Here is a 20608-nt window from a genome sequence, read left to right on the forward strand (position 1 = left end):
TCTAGATGCTCAGCTCTGCTAACTTGCCGCATTTTGTTTTCCCTGAGAGACTTGGCCACAGGCTATTAGCAGCCTAACATGCTTGTCCTGTGTCCCTAATAACCTCTTGTGAGCAGCCTGCCAAGTCATCAGCATTGGCTTGTGGAGTTATACACAACAAATCTCCCAGCTCTTTGTAATGCTTTCAGCAACTTCCATTGACATCTTGAGAGATATTTGATGTTTGTGGGCTGGAGCTCTGTGCAGATGTGAGTGAATGTGCACATGTACAAAATGATGTCACTGACTGTCACATCTGTTTTATTGGTTTTATTTTTCCATTGTTTTAGGTTCCGAGTTGCATATTCATTCATGCCTTTTCCATAGTTTATTGAGTTGATGTGCTTTTCCTAAGAGTAGTATTGTGTATCCAGTAGAAAATACATTTTAGCAGCTTTTAAAAATATATAGTAGTAACACATTACATGACTGTGGTGCCTTGCCCTTTACAGGGTGCAGTCAATAGCATCACCTCATTAGAGGATTTATATGAATGCATTTTGAGATGTGAACAAGGTCCTGACCTCTGAAGTCAGAGTAGTTGGTGTTCACACTTAGATTCTGCCAGTAACAGATTGTGCAACCCTGTGCAAGTTATTTCTGAGCCTCAGCTTCCTCATCTATAAAACATGGGATCCCACCTCATCATGTTGTTTTCAGTTCACAGCACAGAGTAAGCACTCAAAAAATGAAAGTTGTATTGCTACTACTGCTTCTACTACTGCTGCTGCTGCTGGTGCTACAATCTTATGTGAACTGGGCCACGTGAGTAGTGTTTTTCTGTTTGGAGGATAAGAAACCCAAGTTCAGAGTGCTTTAATTCCTTGCCCGAATAGATGCAGATAATGAGTGGCAGGTGCTGGAATATAAATGGCTGTTTAGCTTATACTCTATTATTTGGCAAATTCTAAATCCCAAACCTCACATGGTGCTAGAGGTGTTCATCTGAAGCTTTGCTTGGGATCATACCTTACCATTTTAATATTCCAAAGCCCTGTGCTTACTGATGATTATATTGACGTTGCTATTAAAGAGATCCAGGTGTTTAATCAGGACCTCATTCCTCTTAACTCTGATGTGTGGTTCAGTCAGGTTTAGGTGACTAAATGTGTTTCCTAAATGATGATGAAAAAGAAAATATTTGACTTTGAGGTGATTTAGAAACTACTGTCTTCCACAGATCCACTTTCAGCTTTGTATGCTTTGTAAAGACTGGGGAAAACATCGTATAATTGACGTGAGGCCACCTTTCTCAGTGAGGGAAAAATTTTCGTGTTCATAAATTGCCTTTGCTACATCTTCTAGCGGGAAGCACTATTAACACTGCATTTCTGAAGTATATTTCTAGTAGCTATTACTTATCCATTCTTCTCCCATTAGACTCCAAGTATGGAATCCTCCCCAAAGTGTTTGGGAACTAACCAGAAGGAATTTATAGGATCTGGCAACTTTGGTTAAGAACCTTATGATTTGCCCGTATTGCTTTAAATGTTCTTTCCTTATCAAGCATAGAAAAGTTCAGATTCACTCAAATATTTCTCTTTGTGTAAACTATGAATGCTAAGAGATATGCTTCTTAGAGCAGAAACAGTAGTTTATCTGTGTTCTCAACCATGCCTTGATTATTTGAAAGTAATGGGCAATTGCTGAATCATAGCGGTGAAAACTGTAAAATAAAGTTCAGGCTAACTTGGCAGCCTGACCCAGTTGTTTTACAGAATAGTGGAGGATGCCTGTACAATTTAGGTGAAATGAAGTATAAACCTACTCTTGCTTGAATAGAATCTCCATTTTTACTCATTTTAGGGTTTTGATTCCCTTATTTTTTTATTTCTCCCAACTATTTGCTATAAAGCATCCAAAAGGAACATTTTAAGGAAAATTCTATTCCAGTAGTGTCATACATTATTACTTCTTTTTTTTTGAGATGGAGTTTCGCTCTTGTTACCCAGGCTGGAGTGCAATGGCGCGATCTCGGCTCACCGCAACCTCCGCCCCCTGGGTTCAGGCAATTCTCCTGCCTCAGCCTCCTGAGTAGCTGGGATTACAGGCATGCGCCACCGTGCCCAGCTAATTTTTTGTAATTTTTAGTAGAGACGGGGTTTCACCATGTTGACAAGGATGGTCTCGATCTGCTGACCTCGTGATCCACCCACCTTGGCCTCCCAAAGTGCTGGAATTACAGGCTTGAGCCACCGGGCCTGGTCTACTTCTTAATTAATTTATTTTTAAATAGTTCTCATTATGTTCAGGCTGGTCTCAATCTCTTGAACTTAAGAGATCCTCCAGCTTCAGTCTCCCAAAGTGCCAGGAATATAGGCATGATCTACTGTGCCCAGCCAATTATTTTAAATATATGAGCTTATTCATTATTGAGATTTGGGTGTAAAGTTATTTTGAATAAGTGTATAAAATTCATCTGGTTTATTAATTCTCTATTCCACCAAGCAGTAAGCAGAGTTTATAATTAGAATAGGCAGTGTTTGAAAAAAATAGGGTAAAAGATGGAAAAGAATATGTCACAGGAAGTACACAGCTGAGCCCTGTTATTTCAACCTAAATTTTCACATGTGTTTCCCAGCATTTTGGTTAAAAACCTTTTTTGAATGTCACTGCTCTTTCAGAGGTAAGGTCTCCTTCATGTGTGCACATGAGTGTGTGCTCATCTGTTGATGTGTGTCGTCATGCTGTGGGCTTTACCACCCTTTGCCATGATGCATTATAACCTATTTTCTGGCTATATTTCCAAAGATTCCATTTGGATATATTCCTAACCCAATTATCTGAGTGTTGCACAGACGTTTGTAAGTAAAAGACAATACAATAAATAGTAGTTATGAAACTAGAAGCCTTGGAAACATGTTTTTTTTCTTCAAAGCAAATAGTCAACTACCTATAAACCATATACTGCTGCAAAACATAGTGCCACACTGACCATCTCACACTTAAGTAAACTAGACAGATGCCCATGGAAGGGATGGTTGAATGACAGCAGTGAGAAGATGACATGCAATGTTTTTTCATGGCAAGTTACTTAGTAAACCTTCATATTAGGTTAGAGTAATCAGCAGATTTAGTGTGGCAGCACCAGAATCACTTGTACTTCGTTAATTCACTGCAATGAACATGGCCTCTTTATACATCTTATTTGAGGCACATAGTGTTTTTTCTTAATATTCTTTCCTCTAGAATAGTATGACAGTTGTATTCATTGATTTAGAAACATTAGAAGTCGTGGCTATTAACATGAAGACAGATACCTAAAAGAGAGGAAGAACTTTTACAGAGAAAACACTATTGGGTAATTTATGTGACTTTGTATATTTTTCTTTTAGTATTATTGTAGCTAGGCCATAAGGATAGGAAATACATATTGTTGTTGTTGTCTTTCTATTTCTATCAACTAGCACTTGGCTATCCATAGGAGCAGCTTGGAATAAATTTGTTGAAATAATTATCTGATGCTAGGGAATAGGATTAGTGGAAAAGAATGAGAACTAGTGTTTATTGAGCATCTTTTATGTCAGATGTGTACTGGGTATTTCACATATGCACCAGCAGTATTTTTTGTGTGCATAATGGAAAGCAGGATGGGTAGAGGGGCTTCTGTATTAGCACCTCCCATTACAGAAACTTGTCTTGGATCTTGTTATTCCACCATCTGGCCCTCTTCCATGTGTCTTCCAACATTCATCTCAGTAATATAACTGAGTCCTTGCCTCAGCACTTACTGATTTTTTTTTTTTTTTTTTGAGACAGGGTCTTGCTCTATTGCCCAGGCTGAAGAGCAGTGGGGCAATCTCAACTCACTGCAACCGCTGCCTTCTGTGATCCTCCCACCTTGGCCTCCGAGTAGCTGGGACTACAGATGTGTGCTACCATGTCTGGCTAATTTTTGTATTATTTGTAATGACTGGGTTCACCATGTTGCCCAGGCTGATCTCGAACTTTTGGACTTGAGCGATCCAACCACCTTGGCTTCCCAAAGTGCGTGGATTACAGGCATGAGTAACCACACCTGGAGTGAATGATTTTTCCAGCATCTGGGTCTCTCGGCCAGCTCCCAGGCCAATTTTATTGCAGCTCCTTCCTGTCATCATGGGCAGGGACTCAGGACAGGAGAGGACACCACAGTACACAGGATCTGGTGAACAGCTCAAAGCAAGAAGTCTCTGTGGGTTAACCTGTGACTGTATAACTAATCTTGGGGTGGTGATGAAGTGGGCTATCTCTCATTGGTAACAACAATGAAACATTCTAGGCCTCAACAATTTAGATAGATGGATGTTTGAGGCTCCCAAATTCTATTACTGAGAATAATAGTTTTTATCCTATATTGTATAGCATATCATGCTTTCAGTGTCTGTTATTGAGAAAATACTTAATGAAAAGAAATAAGAATAAATTACATTCTTAATTCTTAAATTAAAAATAAAATCACACTTAATTCTTAAATTAATAATAAAATAACTTCACACATTCATATGAATTTATTAATTATAAAAGGACAGACAGTGTTTCAGGTTGATTATGGATTGATAGGGAGAGACCCCAAAACACTCACTCCCACTGTTATATTCCCTTTTAATTAGCCAAGGGTGCAGAATTGTAGCAGAAGTGGATTTAGTAAATAGGGTAGAAGTGAATGCAACCTATCATAACCAAACTTCCCTCCGGGTCCCATTTCCTTAATGGGCATATGCAGTTGTATGTGTATAGGCTGTTGCCAGATCTGAAACTAAAGATGTATTGTTGCTGTACCATAGGCTTCTGTACTTGGGTCTCATTCAGGAAAACTGATTATCTGTGCTTCCTACTTTACTTTTTCTATTATTTATTTATTTAAAGATGGGATTTCACCATGTTGGTCAGGCTGGTCTTGAACTCCTGACCTCAGGTGATCCGCCTGCCTTGGCCTCCAAAGTACTTGGAGTACAGGCGTGAGCCACCACGCCCTGCCTTTTTTTAAATTTTATTTTATTTTTAAAGATGCTTCCCAGTTTAATACAATTTTTGTAAATGTGAAGTTGTCCTGGTTCTTAAACCAAAATCACAGTCAACAATACTGTATAATCAGCTAGAGGAAGAAAGTAGTTCTGTTCCCAGATGGGTACCTAAACAATATCTCTCTCCAACTTTCTAGAATTTTTAGAAAGCCTGTTTTCCTCCAGAGCCTACCCCTGATACTGGTTTATAAATTTCAATCCAATTAGTTCCAACAGGGCTTTTGGTTGGAAGGCCAGAATTACATTTCACTGTATATGTATTTCACTATATTGTGCCCCTTGGAGGCAAGATGGGTGGTCATATGATTGTGTTTTTGTAATTAAGCAGCATTCAGTTAATTTATATCAGTGGGTAGGACTTTGCTTAGCTATGTTTTATATTACTTGACTCTTTTGAACATCATCATGGTTTGTAGCCTTTTATGAGTCCACTGCATACCAGTTGACCCCAATTTTCTTCTAGATGTTCCTGTCCCACTTGGGCCTTTTGGAGTTGCTTCCAGGTGACTGCTTTATTTCTAATTTTAAACCACTTTTAAATGGTTTGGCTGTGTCCTCACCCAAAATCTCATCTTGAATTAGAATCCCCATGTATAAGGGCAGCACCAGGTAGAGGTTATTGGATAATGGTGACAGTTTCTCCCATGCTGTTCTGGTGATAGTGAGTGAGTCTCACGAGATCTGATGGTTTTATAAGGGGCTTCCCCCTTGACTCAGCACTCATTCTCTCTCCTGCTGCCCTGTGAAGAGGTACCTTCTGCCTGCGGCATACTCAGCCATGTGGAACTATGAGGCAATTAAACCTCTTTCCTTTATAAATTACATAGTCTCTGGCAGTTCTTTATAGAAGCATGAGAATGGACTAATCCACACTTCTAGACATCTTTGAAACTATCTTTGTTTTTTTTCTCAATGGGAAATACCAAATTTATCTTTGTTTCTATTGTAACAAACTTGCAATCAGTGATTCATCAAAGAGGCCAGGTTCTTTTTTAGGGGAGCTCTACTAGAGACCAAATTGCCATAAAAGGTACACATCACAATATTTGGTTTCGTTTGCATGCTGGCTAATATAGTACTAGAGCCACTTTAGTGACAGAGCAGATAAATAGTACTTATTTCAAGTGGTTCAGGGTTCACGTTGATGTGTCCAATTCTTCTGTCTTTAATAAGTTTATTTTTATACTGTCCTAATTTGAGGGCTTATTAATGTAATTTCTCTTTTCCTAAGTGATGTCTAAGGATTTGAACCTGTTTTTCTAAAATTCTCTTGACTCTTCCTGGCTTGCGTATGGTTTAGTGGGTGGATGAGGTATGGCTTGGTCCTGTCATCTTCTCATCCCCTGCCTGCTGGATCCAGAGCCCGATCGTGGTACACATACTCTTCCACAGGGGCCTCTGCTTTCTTTAAGAGCAAAGTTTACAGTTTCTTTGAAGACAGTTTCCCACATTTGAAAACATTTTAAATCTACTGAAGAAGGGATGAGAGTAGAAATCTCAGAAACTCTGACCTCATTCCAAGATTTTTAAACTGACCTGAAACCAAGGAAAATATAGCTACTTTTCTGAGGTTTTCGGTATTGGAGAGAAACTGATAACACATATGGCAAATGTACTACTTGTTTTTCCTTTCTTATCCCAGCACTTGTTTGGCCAGATCATCAAAAATAGGGCTTAACACAAAAGTTAGTTATGGAGAACTTTCATTAGACTGCCTTAAGACTGTTCAGTTCAATGTATGTAGGGACTGTGAAGCATCTTGGAACTAAACATAACGTTATTTCTTTAAACTTCTCCATCCGACTTCATTCTTGCTGACCAGACCTCATTCACACAACTATTTCAAGCAAACATTTTTCTGTATGAGATAGTGGTAGCAAACATTTATTTAATACAATGTGATAAGCTATGTTCTAAAGGGTTTTCAGATACTAACTTATTAAATCTTCAAATCCCCATTCATGGTAGGTCTAGGTTAAGCATCCAAATCCAAAATGTTCCAAAGTCTGAAATTCTTTGAGTACCAACATGACACACAAGGGAGATGTTCATTGGAGCATTTCAGAATTCACAATTTCAGATTTGGGAAACTAAATCATTAAGTATAATGCAGATACTCTTAAGATTTGAAAAAAATCTGAAATACTTCTGCTCCCAAGCATTTTGGATGAGAGATGTGCAACCTGTACTATTACTGTCTTTTTATTTTTTTAACAGATGTGGAAAGCGAACAGAGAGAGTTTAAGTTTATATAACTTGCTGTATATTACACAAGTAGCAGATGGAAGAGCCAGCATACAAAGCCAGGCAATCTGACTCAGAGGCCAGGATCTTCTTAGCACAGGGAACAGCGTGTGCACAAACTTCCTCAAAGGCCTGGTACATCTGGGGAAGGTTGAAGAGTTCAATGTGACTGGGTCTAAGACATGTTGGGGTTACTGGGGAGTCAGGATGGAGTGGTGAGTGGGAAGATGAAGCTGGTGAAGTGTACTGGGTGATCAGAGAGTGAAGACTTATCTTTCATAAAAAGTGGAAACCCCTTTTTATATATCCCTGAATTAAAATTTAAAAACTCTTCTCCTGTCTTCAAATTAGGGAAATATTCTTGGGTAAACAGGGATCCATTTTTAGGGATGAGGTGAGGGACAGGAAGGATTCTCCTTTCTAGAGGAGATGGGTCATGGTAAGGAGAAGATGGTTTTGGGGAGGCCTCCTGGGAGCAAGACCCACAGGTACTCAGTTCAGCCCTTGGCGGGGTGTAAACCTGTTACCCAATAGCTGTCTCTCACATGCACCCACATGCACAAAGTGGATCATGCTGAGACCAGGCAGAAGAGGCTATTAGTTACCATGTTTCAAGAGTTTCTCATCCTTCTTTCTAACAGGTTTGTGACAATGTAGGAAAGATTAAAAAGAAAAAGCGTTTCTCTTCCAGGCATCACTCCTGAGACTTTCCTTCATCTATGTTCCCCAGGGGATTCCTTTGACTCCTTTGCCACTGCTTCAGGCAAACTTAGGGGAGTTCCGCTTTATTCTACAGTGGATAGTCCCATGTGAGGTTTATGTGTGGGGCAGTATTAGGAAGCTCAATCTTGAGGCCAAGTGGAAGTGGATTAGAGAGTAAAAGGGATTGATTAGAGGCAGGAAGCTGATGCTCTAGAGCCAGTGAGAAGAAATGGAGACCTGGATTTCCACTATGGCCATGCCCTGGGATGAGGAGAAGGGTCTTGATTATGGGGACACGTTGGAGGTGGAATTTTAGGCCTTGGTAAATCACATGTAGTTGGGACGGGAGAAAAAAGACCCCAAGGGACACCCAGTTAATTTAGAACTGATTATGAGGAAGAATTTAGCCCATAATCACTTTTAGTGGCCATCTAATGCCAGTGAGCTTGTCCTGGCCCCAGCAGGGCTGATACATCAAATGTAGTTATGGATTGAATCTATCCTTTCTATTTCCTTTTTATTTTCCCTCATTTAGTCTGGAGCTCACTTCCATGGCTTGATGTTGTCTTCTTTTAGTTTCTGCTTTCTCCTTTTCATAAAGAAAACCAGAATTTAGCTAATACTCATTTCACAGTGATCTGAATGGTGTCATTTTCACAAACCATCATCTGAGTCTCTAAGATCCTGGGTGTCTTTGTGTTTTGCTGATGATGGAATTGCTTTTCTTTTAATAATTTGGATATTGCTAAAATTCTGTTTAACAAAGTTTGTTTTGACTAGCTATACTCTTTTTTTTCTCAGACTTGTACGTAATCATCTAGTATTTGTCTAAGGTATATAGCTGAGTTGAAATGAGGAAACTGAGGCTAGTATAAGGAAGTAAAAAACAATTTATTCAGCTCCTGGGTGAATTTCAATGGTCTGGGAAGGGGGATAGAGAAGTTGCGCTTGGTTTCTTAGGGCATGGGGTTTTATAGGGAGTGGAGGTAGTTGATTGGTTATGGGGGAAACAAAGCAAAGACAACTTCATTGGTTACGGGGAGGTGGGGTGTAGATGGGGCAAGCCGCTATTGGTAGCTAGGCGGGACTACTGGTAGGTGGGCTGGCTGAGGACGTACAGGGCCAGCTGCTATTGGGCGGGTTTTGGCGGGGCTTTTTAAAATTTTGGCAGGTCTGAGTGTTGCGGAATGCAGAGGTGGGTGTGGGGAGCCTGTATGGAGAGACCAGACGCTGAGTAATGCGTTTGGAATGATGACTTAGTTACCAGGCGCAGAGCGGAATGGGTGTGTCCATCTAGCTCCCTGCGAGGTGACCGGCCTTTCAATTTGTATATGGTTTGTTTCTTCTACATAAATTTTTTAACAAATGGCCTGCTGAATTTGCAGTTATTATCGACAAAGAGAGATTTCTGACCTAAGCAAAGGTATGGAGTAAAGATTTCTTAGCAAGGATTTAAAAAAATACTACAGCTATTCAGACCTGAATCTGATCAATATTCTTAAATCTCACGCCCATTTTTAAAAAGAAATCCCTCAACTTTCTATCAATAGAAGGATTTTCTTGAGCTTTCTGTCCATTTTTCCTGGATGATAGAAAGTTAAGGTTAGATTTGCCTGGAAGGAGGAATATTTAGCACAGACCTTTTAGAATATTTACATTTGGAACCTACCGTTCTCTTATTCACATTATCAAGTAAAGCCAGTGCAGATAAAATTTTTCTTAATTTTGCTAGGAAATTTAAATGTATCCCATTAAACATTTTTGAACCCTGTTCAGTACCCCCGATTTTGTTTTCCCGTTGCTGATCTTTAGCCATTTCCATAGGAAGGGCGGGGTCAGTGAGCATCATGGTTCTCTCCTGGTGCTTTCCATCAATAGAACAAGGGCTTCATGAGAGCTACTGCAAACCCCCATGCTCACAACCAGCCTCAGCATACTCTACGAAAGAAGGCAGGAGAGTTTAACATGAATTTGGTAAGATAACTTTAAAAATGGTTGAACTCCAGGCTATTTGTCATACTAATGAAAAATAATTTCTCGAACATTTAATGAGCTCCTGTTAATGTTGATGAATCTTAAAAATCTGGGAAATTAGCTTCAGAGGACTGGTACTTCTCAGAATTCTGGATTCACAAAGTCTCATGCTAGAAAGGATCAGGAGTTGCCAGCATCTGGGAGTGTGGTGTAGCCAAAACAATCTTGACTCCAAGCAGTCCTGTGTTCAGGTTCCTGTTCTGCTTCTTTTACTGCTTGCCACTTAGAACCATGCTGAAGTCTTGTGGAAAGACTTACCCATATCTTAAAGCCCTGATAAATACTGATGTGAGGCCAAATGGTACATCCCAGGATGAACATATGAAATTGCTGGATTTTAGGTAAAAATTGGCTTAATTACCAGCATTTTTATACTATTTGATAAAACATATTCAGAGGAGAGGGGCTGCTGCCATAATATTTCTTAAATTCTGTTTTCTTGGGAGAAACCCTTTAGGCCTGGTTGATAGTAGTTAACATTTTGTAGTTTGGGAAGCACCTTGAAAATCTCTCTGCAGCTATACTACTCTGCTTTATTCTGGAAATAGCTGACAATGTGTTTGTGAGCTAGAATTCATGTTCCTGAGTCTTGTCACCCTCAGGGACAAAACCACAAAATTTTATCTACTCTGATATATATATATATGGGTACATTGAGAAATTAATAACAATTGTTGACATTTTAAACTTAATTGGAATGAAGAGAATTAGCACTTATTTAGTTATGAATAATCACAGCAACATATTAACATTTTTATTAGTAAAACTTAATAGCTTTCATCTCTCTCAAAATATGGATTTACTTCTGTGTGGAATAATGTGGCTTCATAGGAAAAATATTTACCAAAATTTTTTACTCTGTCCTTATAAAATTGCAGATTGGCCCTGATTTTTAAAAAAAAATTCATGACAAATGCATTTTGGTATAGGTGTTTGGTTTTTATTACAAAAGCCGACCCGTGAGAATTCTTTGGTGAAACATGTCAGTGCTGTGTTTTCTACTTTGCTCTGACATTTCCACCACCAAGTGCACCATGGAACCAGGGAGCCTGTTAGCAGACCCAGACCCCACTGTGGGGGCAGCTGCATTAAGAAATGCTTACATGGGGCTAGGTGCAGTGACTCCCACCTGTAGTCCCAGCACTTTGGGAGGCCGAGGCGGTACCATTCTGGGCAACATGACAAAAACCCATCTTTACCAAAAATACAAAAATTATCTAGGCATGGTGGTGTGCGCCTGTGGTCCCAGCTACTTGGGAGGCTGAGGTTGTAGGATCACTTGAGCCCAGGAGGTGAAGATTGCAGTGAGCCAAGATTGTGACACTACACTGCAATATAGCCTGGGTGACAGAGCAAGACCCCCATTCAAAAAAAAAAAAAAAAGAAAGAAAGAAAGAAATATTTACATGGGACATTTGATACTTGGCAATTTCAAGGGCCAACTTACTGAGGAAAATCGAGTCTTCCATTCCAAGGACCACCTATTTGGTTTATATTTTTTTTAAGCATAGATAAGGTGTGTTTTCATGTAAAATGCTTGCTTTTGCATAGAATTAATATTTCTCAGTTCCCAGGAAATTTTAAGCTTTTCAGCAATTTGTACTTAAAAAAAAAAAAATTAAGGCATGTAGAATCCTCTGATAGCTTGTTAAGAAAATTAGGTAGTGACACTAATCTCATATTTTAACATTGGTATTAGAGTCAAGCATCATAGATACAGTAGAAAAATATAAATGGAATGTGTCAACAGGCACACAGCAGCAAAGGGTATTTGACATTACAACATCTTATAAAGTGTAAGAGGCAGGATATTCAATTTCTTCATATAGAAAACAGTAATTAGGTGCCATAACCATAATGAAATCCTTAAATACTGACTGACAAAATGTAATGAAAGTATAATATTTTTAAGACTATTAACTGCAAGCAATAGAAAAGGCAGTCAAATGAGATAACTTCCAATATTTCTAACTAAAAGGCTACTCTCTAAATCTAGATTATATACCCACTTTCAATAAATATGATACACAAAACTCTGAATTAGCTAAAAAGTCCTCCTGAAGCCTCTTGGCAGGAACCCAGGGATTTCAGAGGAGTGCCTTATCTTCTTTGTCATGTCCTTCTGTGGGCTTTTGGAGCATCCTAGCCTCTGATACATTTCTGACTACAAGTCAATATCTATTTTCCTTCAAGGAAAAATGTGCAGTTTCTTGACTATTGCCAGTCAGAAGTTAGCATCTTTTCATCATGAGGTGTCCCATGTCCTTTCTTATCTTATCCCACACTGGTGTAGTGGGTCAGTGAAATTATAATCTGTGAAGAAACATAAGAAATTTCTGTTTCTACATCTTTCAGTAAAATATTCTGGTTTCTCTCTCAGCCATTACTGGGCAGACCTGGCACTCAGAAGCTTTTGCTTGGAGCAGGAGGCAGAGAGAAGTGAAACTTTCTTCTTTGTAAGCATCAGATATCTTAATGAGTTCTTTACTATTTTGTTTGTCTGTCCTTGAGTAGGCCTTTTAGTTAAGTGTGCTCATCTTTCCCCGTATATTTCTCAGGAATTAGAATAAAATATAAAATTTGGAAATCCTTATATTCATCCACTTTTAATTATACCTTAAAATTACATCTTCATTACATATTTGGAGAACAGAGCAGTTTCTTTACTGTATCTGAGAATGTAGCTTATGAGAGGTTACAAGGTCCACCTAAGGTTATATGGACCTTAGGTGATAGAGAACAGGAGGGCCATAGGCAAGAGACTAGGCAGGATGCAGTTACCCCTTAGAACACCCCAGTTCTTTCCCTTCCTGCCCCACGTGAACCCATACCTCTCTTTCATGCACAGTGCTGGGTACATAGGTCCGCTCAATTAACACTAGACAATCTGACAAATGGATTTAATTTGCTGATTAATACTGGACTTTAAAAAACTTTGTGGATTTATCCCCTTTGATTAACATTGGTGAGTAGGCAGAATCTTCACTCCTGCTGTGGATGTGTTGGACAGTAGAAAGCTTTTGGCTGACTTTCCTTTCACTTTCCTTTAGCTGCTTCTCCTGTAGTCCAGAGAAACCTACAAAGTTTGTGTTTTTTATTTCTCTCTCATTCTCTCCTCATGTAAGCAGTGTGTCTTTATAGACACAATTGCCTCTTCCTCTTTAATTTTGTCTCCTGCTCAAAATGACCACCCATCTTTGTTGGGAAAAATGTAGATAAGAGTTATAAAAGTTGTATCAATGTAGATAAGAGTTATAAAAGTATAATAATAACTAACATTTGTATAGAATCTTTTATAGTTACGTATAGTACATTATCTCATTTGATGTTCATAGTAAACTTGTGTGTGGTAGCAATATGATTATACCCATTTTACAGATTATGAAATTGAACTTCATAGAGGTTCAACAATGTTCAAAAGTTACAGAATGTTCAGGTTGTCAGAATCAGAGCACATGGCATTTCATTTACATTGTTCTGTTTTAGCTGTCCTTTTTCTAATTTGAGATTCTGACTTGGATTTGTTTATATGGTATTATGATTTATCTGGGCTTCTTTCTTGGTGGTACAGAAAAATCTGTTAAACTATTTAATTAGTCTGTTTTGCTTTGGGTTACCTTGTTCAATAAGAAAATGTTTACATTGTGTTTTAGGTGTGTTTAACCCATTCACCAACTGTAATTGAGAGTCAGAAATCATTACAGGCAGGAGTTACCATTCAGTGATATCCTGCGTCGCTTGCTTCTGTTGTTTGAAAGTGTTTCAGCCGGGCGCGGTGGCTCAAGTCTGTAATCCCAGCACTTTGGGAGGCCGAGGCGGGTGGATCACGAGGTCAAGAGATTGAGACCATCCTGGTCAACATGGTGAAACCCTCTCTCTACTAAAAAATACAAAAATTTAGCTGGGCATGGTGGTGCGTGCCTGTAATCCCAGCTACTCAGGAGGCTGAGGCAGGAGAACTGCCTGAACCCAGGAGGCAGAGGTTGCGGTAAGCCGAGATCGCACCATTGCACTCCAGCCTGGGTAACAAGAGCGAAACTCCGTCTCAAAAAAAAAAAAGAAAGTGTTTCATCAGAAGTCATTTAAAGAAAATATAATATTATTGTTGAGTTATTGCTTTTATTTCTCATTTGATTCTCTCCAGATTGTAACTCCTCCAACTTTGTTCTTTTGTTTTCAACGTTGTTTTGAGTATTTTAGGTTCTTCACATTTTCATAAAAATTTTAGAGTCATCGTGTTAATTTCTACACAGACATACATACCACACACACACTGTTATTAGTGATTGGGATTGTGCAGAATCTATTGCTCTTTCTATATTATATTGTTTCCACCCAAGAAGCCTAGAGAACTCCTGAAATAAAAAAGGCCAAGGAAGAGCTTCTGGGGCCTAGCATCTGGAGACTCACTGAATCTCTAGCAACAGTAATGAAATCAGATGTGACTGTAGGCGAAGCTTATGCCAGGTTTTACCTTAGCAGTGGCCCACTACCAGCTCCACCAGTCTAACTAATGTGAACTTCCATCTTTGCTCTTTATGAATTAAGTTGCTTACTATTTAGAATATGTAGCAAGCAGGTGGTGCATCCCTGTAGAGAGGTTGCCACATTAACACAGTGAAGCAAAGATTCTGATGTATCTAAAGATGGTTCTCTCTTCCCAGTCCTCTTCACTTACCAAACGGGGCCACTACCTCTGAGGTGAGCTCATGGAAAAAAATTAGTTTTTTCTCAGCATCTAATTCAGCCTGTTCTTTGTGCTTCTACAGATATTAAAGTGAATAAGATCTTAAATCTGCTGGGAACTTCTTAGCACCATTTCCCACTGTATTATATGTTTGTACTTAAAAACCCAGGAGAAATAAAAGTACACACGAACCAACAGACATGTAGAAAATTAAATACTTGTGATGTTTTGATGAGTCATATGTGCATTTGTGCTGTAAGAGCAATTATTTCTTCATGAAGCCCCAGGGATTTAGGTTTTTCTGGGTAGAGGATTTTTACCTAGTTCTTATAATTTACAAAGAGAGCTTTCATTATTTATTACAAGGCAAATTTAAATGAGTTAACTCCTGCTGCATACCTTTGGTAAAAGAAAAATAGTTTGTATTAATTTATTTATTCCAATCCTTATAAAAATTTTTATAAGATGGATACTTTGGAAAAATACAATAATATCTCACAGGTTATTAAATCATAGAATTAAGGAGAAATAAGAAAGCGAGATGGTGAAAGGATCATTGGGTACAAGTGGAAATGTGCTCTTTGGCCTGTACGCTGGCTAAGTTACCTCGTTTGGTTTCTTCACCTGTTCAGCTTTGCTGGTGCCATGTGTTTCTACATACATTATTGTTTTTGGATTTATGCACTTTATTAACATGAAATGTAGATAGAGAACCCAGGTGGGGATTTTCCAAAGGTGACATCTCTGCCCATGACTCATCTTGCCAGATGTTGGGTAACCCTCCTTCCAGATGTGAACACAGGTCAGCCTTGCCAGGTCTGATACGAAACTACCTATAAGGCTAAAGCAGGGAATCTTCCCTCATTCTACCTCACAAACCCCCTTCCCTCCATGCTCTTGCCTTAGAGATTAACTGTTCTCTCTCTAGTCTCTGTTAAAAACCCAATGGGGTGAAATTATATTTAAGAATGCAGTGCATATGTCCACTCTGAGTATTTAAGGTAGATTCCTGTGTCAGGTTAGGTTACCCCAAAATTACCTGTTTTAGCCTCCATAACTTAACCCTTTGTAAGGTACCTTAATTGAGTTTCATTTCATTACTGTGTCTTTTTAGTGACAGTGTATACAAGCACCATTATATAAATAGCATTGTTGCCATTTTCATAAGGCTGCTGTTAAAAGATAGGCTACTGTGTCATTAAATATTCCAGGTGATAAACTCTTTTTAATTATTATGAAGAAAAATTTGTCTCTTAGAAAATGGGAAAAAAATTATTTCATTCTAACACAAATTTAACAGTTTTGTCAATTATGAGCATAGGCATAGATTGCATTAACAGTTTTTGTAACTGTCTATAATAGAATTCATACTACCATTTTAACAGAAATTTAAAAATATTTATGCTCATCAGCAACTTTGTAATCAAGATATTAATAGTTTTTAGACCTATCTTTGGATATTAGTATTTAATGCATTATTTTAAAAGCATATTATTTTTTCTTCCCCAACCAGGGAAACAAAAAAGAAAAAGAAAAAAAAAAAGGAAAGAAAATCAAGTTTATTTTTCTAATATGATCATTTGTTTGTAATCTTGTGTGTTTATTTTATGCATTTGAAAACATGCTTCTGAGTAGGGCTTCACAAAGTAGCCAGAGAGGTCCCTGGCTCCAAATACTCCGACAACCTTCCTGGGGTGGTTCAGGTGTTTTTCTAGACATATGTATCTGTGTGAGTGACAAACCATCACAAGATTTAGGGGTTTAAACCAGTGATAACTATTTAGCTCATGATTCTGTAGGTTATCAATTTAGGCTAGGCTTGGCTGAGGGGTTCTTCTGGTCTAAGCTATGCTGCCTCATGCATCTGTGGTCAGCTGCAGAATAGCTTGTCTGATCTTGGCTGGGTTCTCTCACATGTTTATGGCCTGTGGTCAGTGTGATCTCTCATCTCCAGCAAGGTAGCTTGGGCTTGTCCACACAGCAGAGTCTGAGTTTCTTAGAGAGAAAGCAGAAGTATTCAAGACCTCTTAAACAAAAGACTATGAATTTGTGTACCATTACTTCTGCTGTATTCTTTTGGCTAATGCAAGGTATGCCACAGTCTAGCCCAGATTCAAAGGATGGGAAATAAACTTCAGTCCTTGATGGGAGGACCTACAAAGTCACATGCACAGGATATGGAAACAGGGAGGAGTGAAGATTTTGGGGCAGTTTGGAAATTTACCACAGTGTATCTATGTGTACACATATGTGTATGTAGGTGAAAAGTGAGAACATATACATTCTGCCTTTTTATCACCAGAAATCCAAGTTACTCATCCAACCCTGTGGGTATATTGGGGAAAGTAAATACATCTTATGTGGGAAGTGCCTCAGCAGGTATGTAGAATAATACCTTCCGTTCAATAAATGGAAGACTCCCCCCACCACAAAAAAAATTCATTTATTTCCTCTCTCATTTCTTTACATGTTTATTCTTCTGGTTGATGGTCTGGAACCCCCATCTTGTATTAGTCTGTTTTTGCCTTGCTATAAAGAACTACCTGAGACTTAGGTAATTTGTAAAGAGTAGAGTTTAATTGCCTTATGATTCTGCAGGCTCTACAGGAAGCTTGGATGCAGAGGTCTCAGGAAACGTATAATCATGGCGGAAGGTGAAGGGGAAGCAGCTCATCTTACATGGTCTGAGCAGGAGGAAGAGATAGCAGTGGGAGGTGACAGGCACACACATACACATGCACACACACTTTTAAACAACTGGATCCCTTGAGAACTTGTCACAAGACAGCATTAGGGGGATGTTGTTAAACCATTAGAAACTACCCCCATGATCCAATCACCTCCCACCAGGCCCCACCTCCAATACTGTAGATTCTAATTCAACATGAGATTTGGGTGGGGACATACATAGAGCCACACCATATCACATGTCATGGGAGAGCACCACCCTAGACTACTTCTCACCTGTTCTGGGATCTTGGAAAAGCCACTTGAGTTTGTCAAGAGTGTCAGTAGATGTTATATCATCTATTTATTAAAAATAAAACTGCTAAACAAAATTATTGATATAATTTAATTACCTCATGTATATGGACATATGTTGGAAACCCTAGATGTGTTATTGTTCCTAGGAGTTCTTTATGCTTTTGTGGAATGTCTATAATGTTTTTTTACTTAACATTTTTATCATATCCCCAGCATCTCTAACTGGCTCTACCATTTATTAAAATGACATGTATATTTTTTAAAATCACTGTTTGTTCATTTCTGCTTAGTTCATATTAAAGAAAATTCAAGTTTTACAGCCTTAGCTTGCACACTAATCTTCTGAACACCATAGCCATTTCTTTAATCTGATGGATGCCCTCACATGACGTCTGTCTTCTCTGATCAAAAATGACATTCTTAACATCAGTGGATTCTTAGGCTTTTCTGACAGGAAATATTTTTGAGGCTATATAATCGGTTATGGGGTATGTTTGTCAATACATTTTTTTCTGCAGAAATAAATCAGAAATCCTATCAAAATAGCATTGTGAAAGAATTCATTTCCCTTAGTTACTCCCCATGAAATGGTCATGCCTGAAGTTTCTGAGAATTTTTATTTAGATGAAGGTTGTATATTTAATATATGTACTGGCCATTTTCTAACCAGCCAATCTGCATAAAGTTTATATCCTAAGCAGGAAGAAAATAGTTGCAGTCTAGAGCCAGCCTCTTCCTTATAAAGCCTGCATCACCTTCCTTTTCCCTTGGCTTGCCTCTTACTTTCTGGACACTGAATGTCACCCTAAACTTTATTCCCTTCCCCTACCCACATACATGCACACCCAGACAAAGAAAAAGAAACCAAGGAAACCGAACCTGTAGGGATGAATAGGGATATCCTCTACAATGCGCCTTTGATTCTCTTTGCTGTTTTCTGGACAGGAGTGGATAGATTCATTCCTCTTCCATTTTGAAAATTTGTCTGGATGGGGCATGGTGGCTCACGCCTATAATCTCAGCGCTTTGAGAGGCTGAGGTGGGCAGATCACCTGAGGCTGGGAGTTTGAGACCAGCCTGACCAACATGGAGAAACCCCATCTCTACGAAAAATACAAAATGAGCTAGGCATGGTGACACACACCTGTAATCCCATCTACTCAGGAGGCAGAGGCAGAAGAATCACTTGAACCCAGGAGTTGGAGGTTGCAATGAGCTGAAATCACGCCATTGCACTCCAGCTTGGGCAACAGGAGTGAAACTCTGTCTCAAAAAAAAATAAAATAAAATTGTCTGTGCCCATTCACTCATCTACTCATTTATCCATCCATTCATTCATTCACTGTTCATCTGTCAGGAACAGTGTTAGACACCGTGCTGTGTTCTGTGGATGAAAAGACAAGCCCTGGCACTGATTGCTAGTCATAAAAGGGATGGTAACTGAAAGAGTCATGTGGCCAGGATCTTACGAGATTTGTAAACAAAGGCATTGGGAGCCCTAGGGATGGAGAGGAGACCACATTATGCCTTCCTTCCTAGGGACCATAGCCATGTGCCTGAATTTGACAAGAGGAGAGTCAGAGGCTGCTGGAGTGGATAAGGTGAAGAGTGGGTGCCTGGATTGTTTTCCAGGCAGTGATTTGGGGCTGGACTGATCCTTGTCAGTGTGAAGTCAGGGTACCGCCCACTCATCCATGCCACTGACTCAGGTACCGTAGGAGAGTGATTAGCCTGAGGTGGAGGTCTCATTTCCTAGATGAACCCATTTAGGATTTGCTGAGAATCTGCTACCGATAAGGCTAGATATCCTTTGTGCTTCATCCTGATTTACAGCACACTTGTGATTTAGGTGTAATTTCTTCCACAGATGACCAAACTGAGGCTAAGGGTTATATAACACCTTGTCACACTATCTGTCCTTGATTGTGTCCCTTCCTTAATTCTGACTGCTGCATACTCAGGAATGAGAAGTCCTGTTGTAGAGGGCGTGCTGGAATGTGTCCCATCAATCTTCTCTCACACCACCTGTGAGATGGCTTCATGGCACATACCTATGTAGGCCTGCTCCAGGAAAACAGGAATCCAGTCTTAGTGGTTTTGTATATTTGGCTTTCCAACACCAGATGTGGTGCCCACTGGCTAGCTACAGATGACTGTTGAGGAAATTAGTGAATGAATGACTCTCTGGGTATGCCTTTGTTTGGTTTCTAGAAGAAAAAGATTAAGCATAACACTTTGTATCCTACAAGGTGTTTTAGCTTTTTCGATATTCACGGGGGAAACAAAAGCAAAGCCTCTGATTGACTTGTGATTCTGGATGATGATAAACTGTATTTCCCAGGAGTATTGTAAATATCTATGCAAGAAAAGGGTGAGGTTTAATGAGTCCCAGCTTTCTTTAGGTACAGATGACATGCCAGGCTAATGTTGGTGCCTTGGGGATTATGAGGGCCTGGACCTTCCTATGAGGTTGGTTCAGGGCCTTCCCAGCAGGTCACAGCTCATGACATCAAACAAATTGGAGTTGATGCATGAGCCTTTGAGGCTGATATAAAGAAGCTCTGATATATATCTTCAGAGCAGACTTCGGCATTAGATGTTGACTGCAGTCTCTTCCTAGTTGGTACAGGCTTTGTAGGAGTTCCTGAAAGGGGAATGGGGACTATAGCCTTATCTTGAAAATAAAAACAAACAATCCAAAACACAACAAACTCACATTTCTAGAGTTAATATGTTCCAATCACTCTGCCAAATATTTCTGAGAAGTTATTTATTTATTTATTTATAGATGGAGTCTTGCTCCGTAGCCCAGGCTGGAGTGTAGTGGCACAATCTTGGCTCACTGCAACCTCCGCCTCCCGGGTCCAGTTCAAGCAGTTCTCATACCTCAGCCTCCCAAGTAGCTGGGATT

The 20608-nt window shown here is 39.3% G+C and overlaps 1 protein-coding gene across 7 annotated transcripts in view; it reads left to right on the plus strand.

The window, feature by feature from the left end:
• Positions 1–20608, plus strand: part of KDM4C (lysine demethylase 4C) — a 418510-nt gene that overhangs the window by 351293 nt on the left and 46609 nt on the right. For 4 of the 7 annotated variants that reach the window (XM_035305424.3, XM_078368791.1, XM_035305445.3 and 1 more), the window contains one exon: positions 700–804. The exons of the other annotated variants lie outside the window; for them this stretch is intronic. In XM_035305424.3, the coding sequence (XP_035161315.3) occupies positions 700–804 (105 nt within the window). The remainder of the gene's footprint in view (positions 1–699; positions 805–20608) is intronic. 7 annotated transcript variants of the gene reach the window in all.

Source organism: Callithrix jacchus, chromosome 1 (genome assembly GCF_049354715.1).
Source record: "Callithrix jacchus isolate 240 chromosome 1, calJac240_pri, whole genome shotgun sequence".
Classification (NCBI taxonomy): domain Eukaryota; kingdom Metazoa; phylum Chordata; class Mammalia; order Primates; family Cebidae; genus Callithrix; species Callithrix jacchus.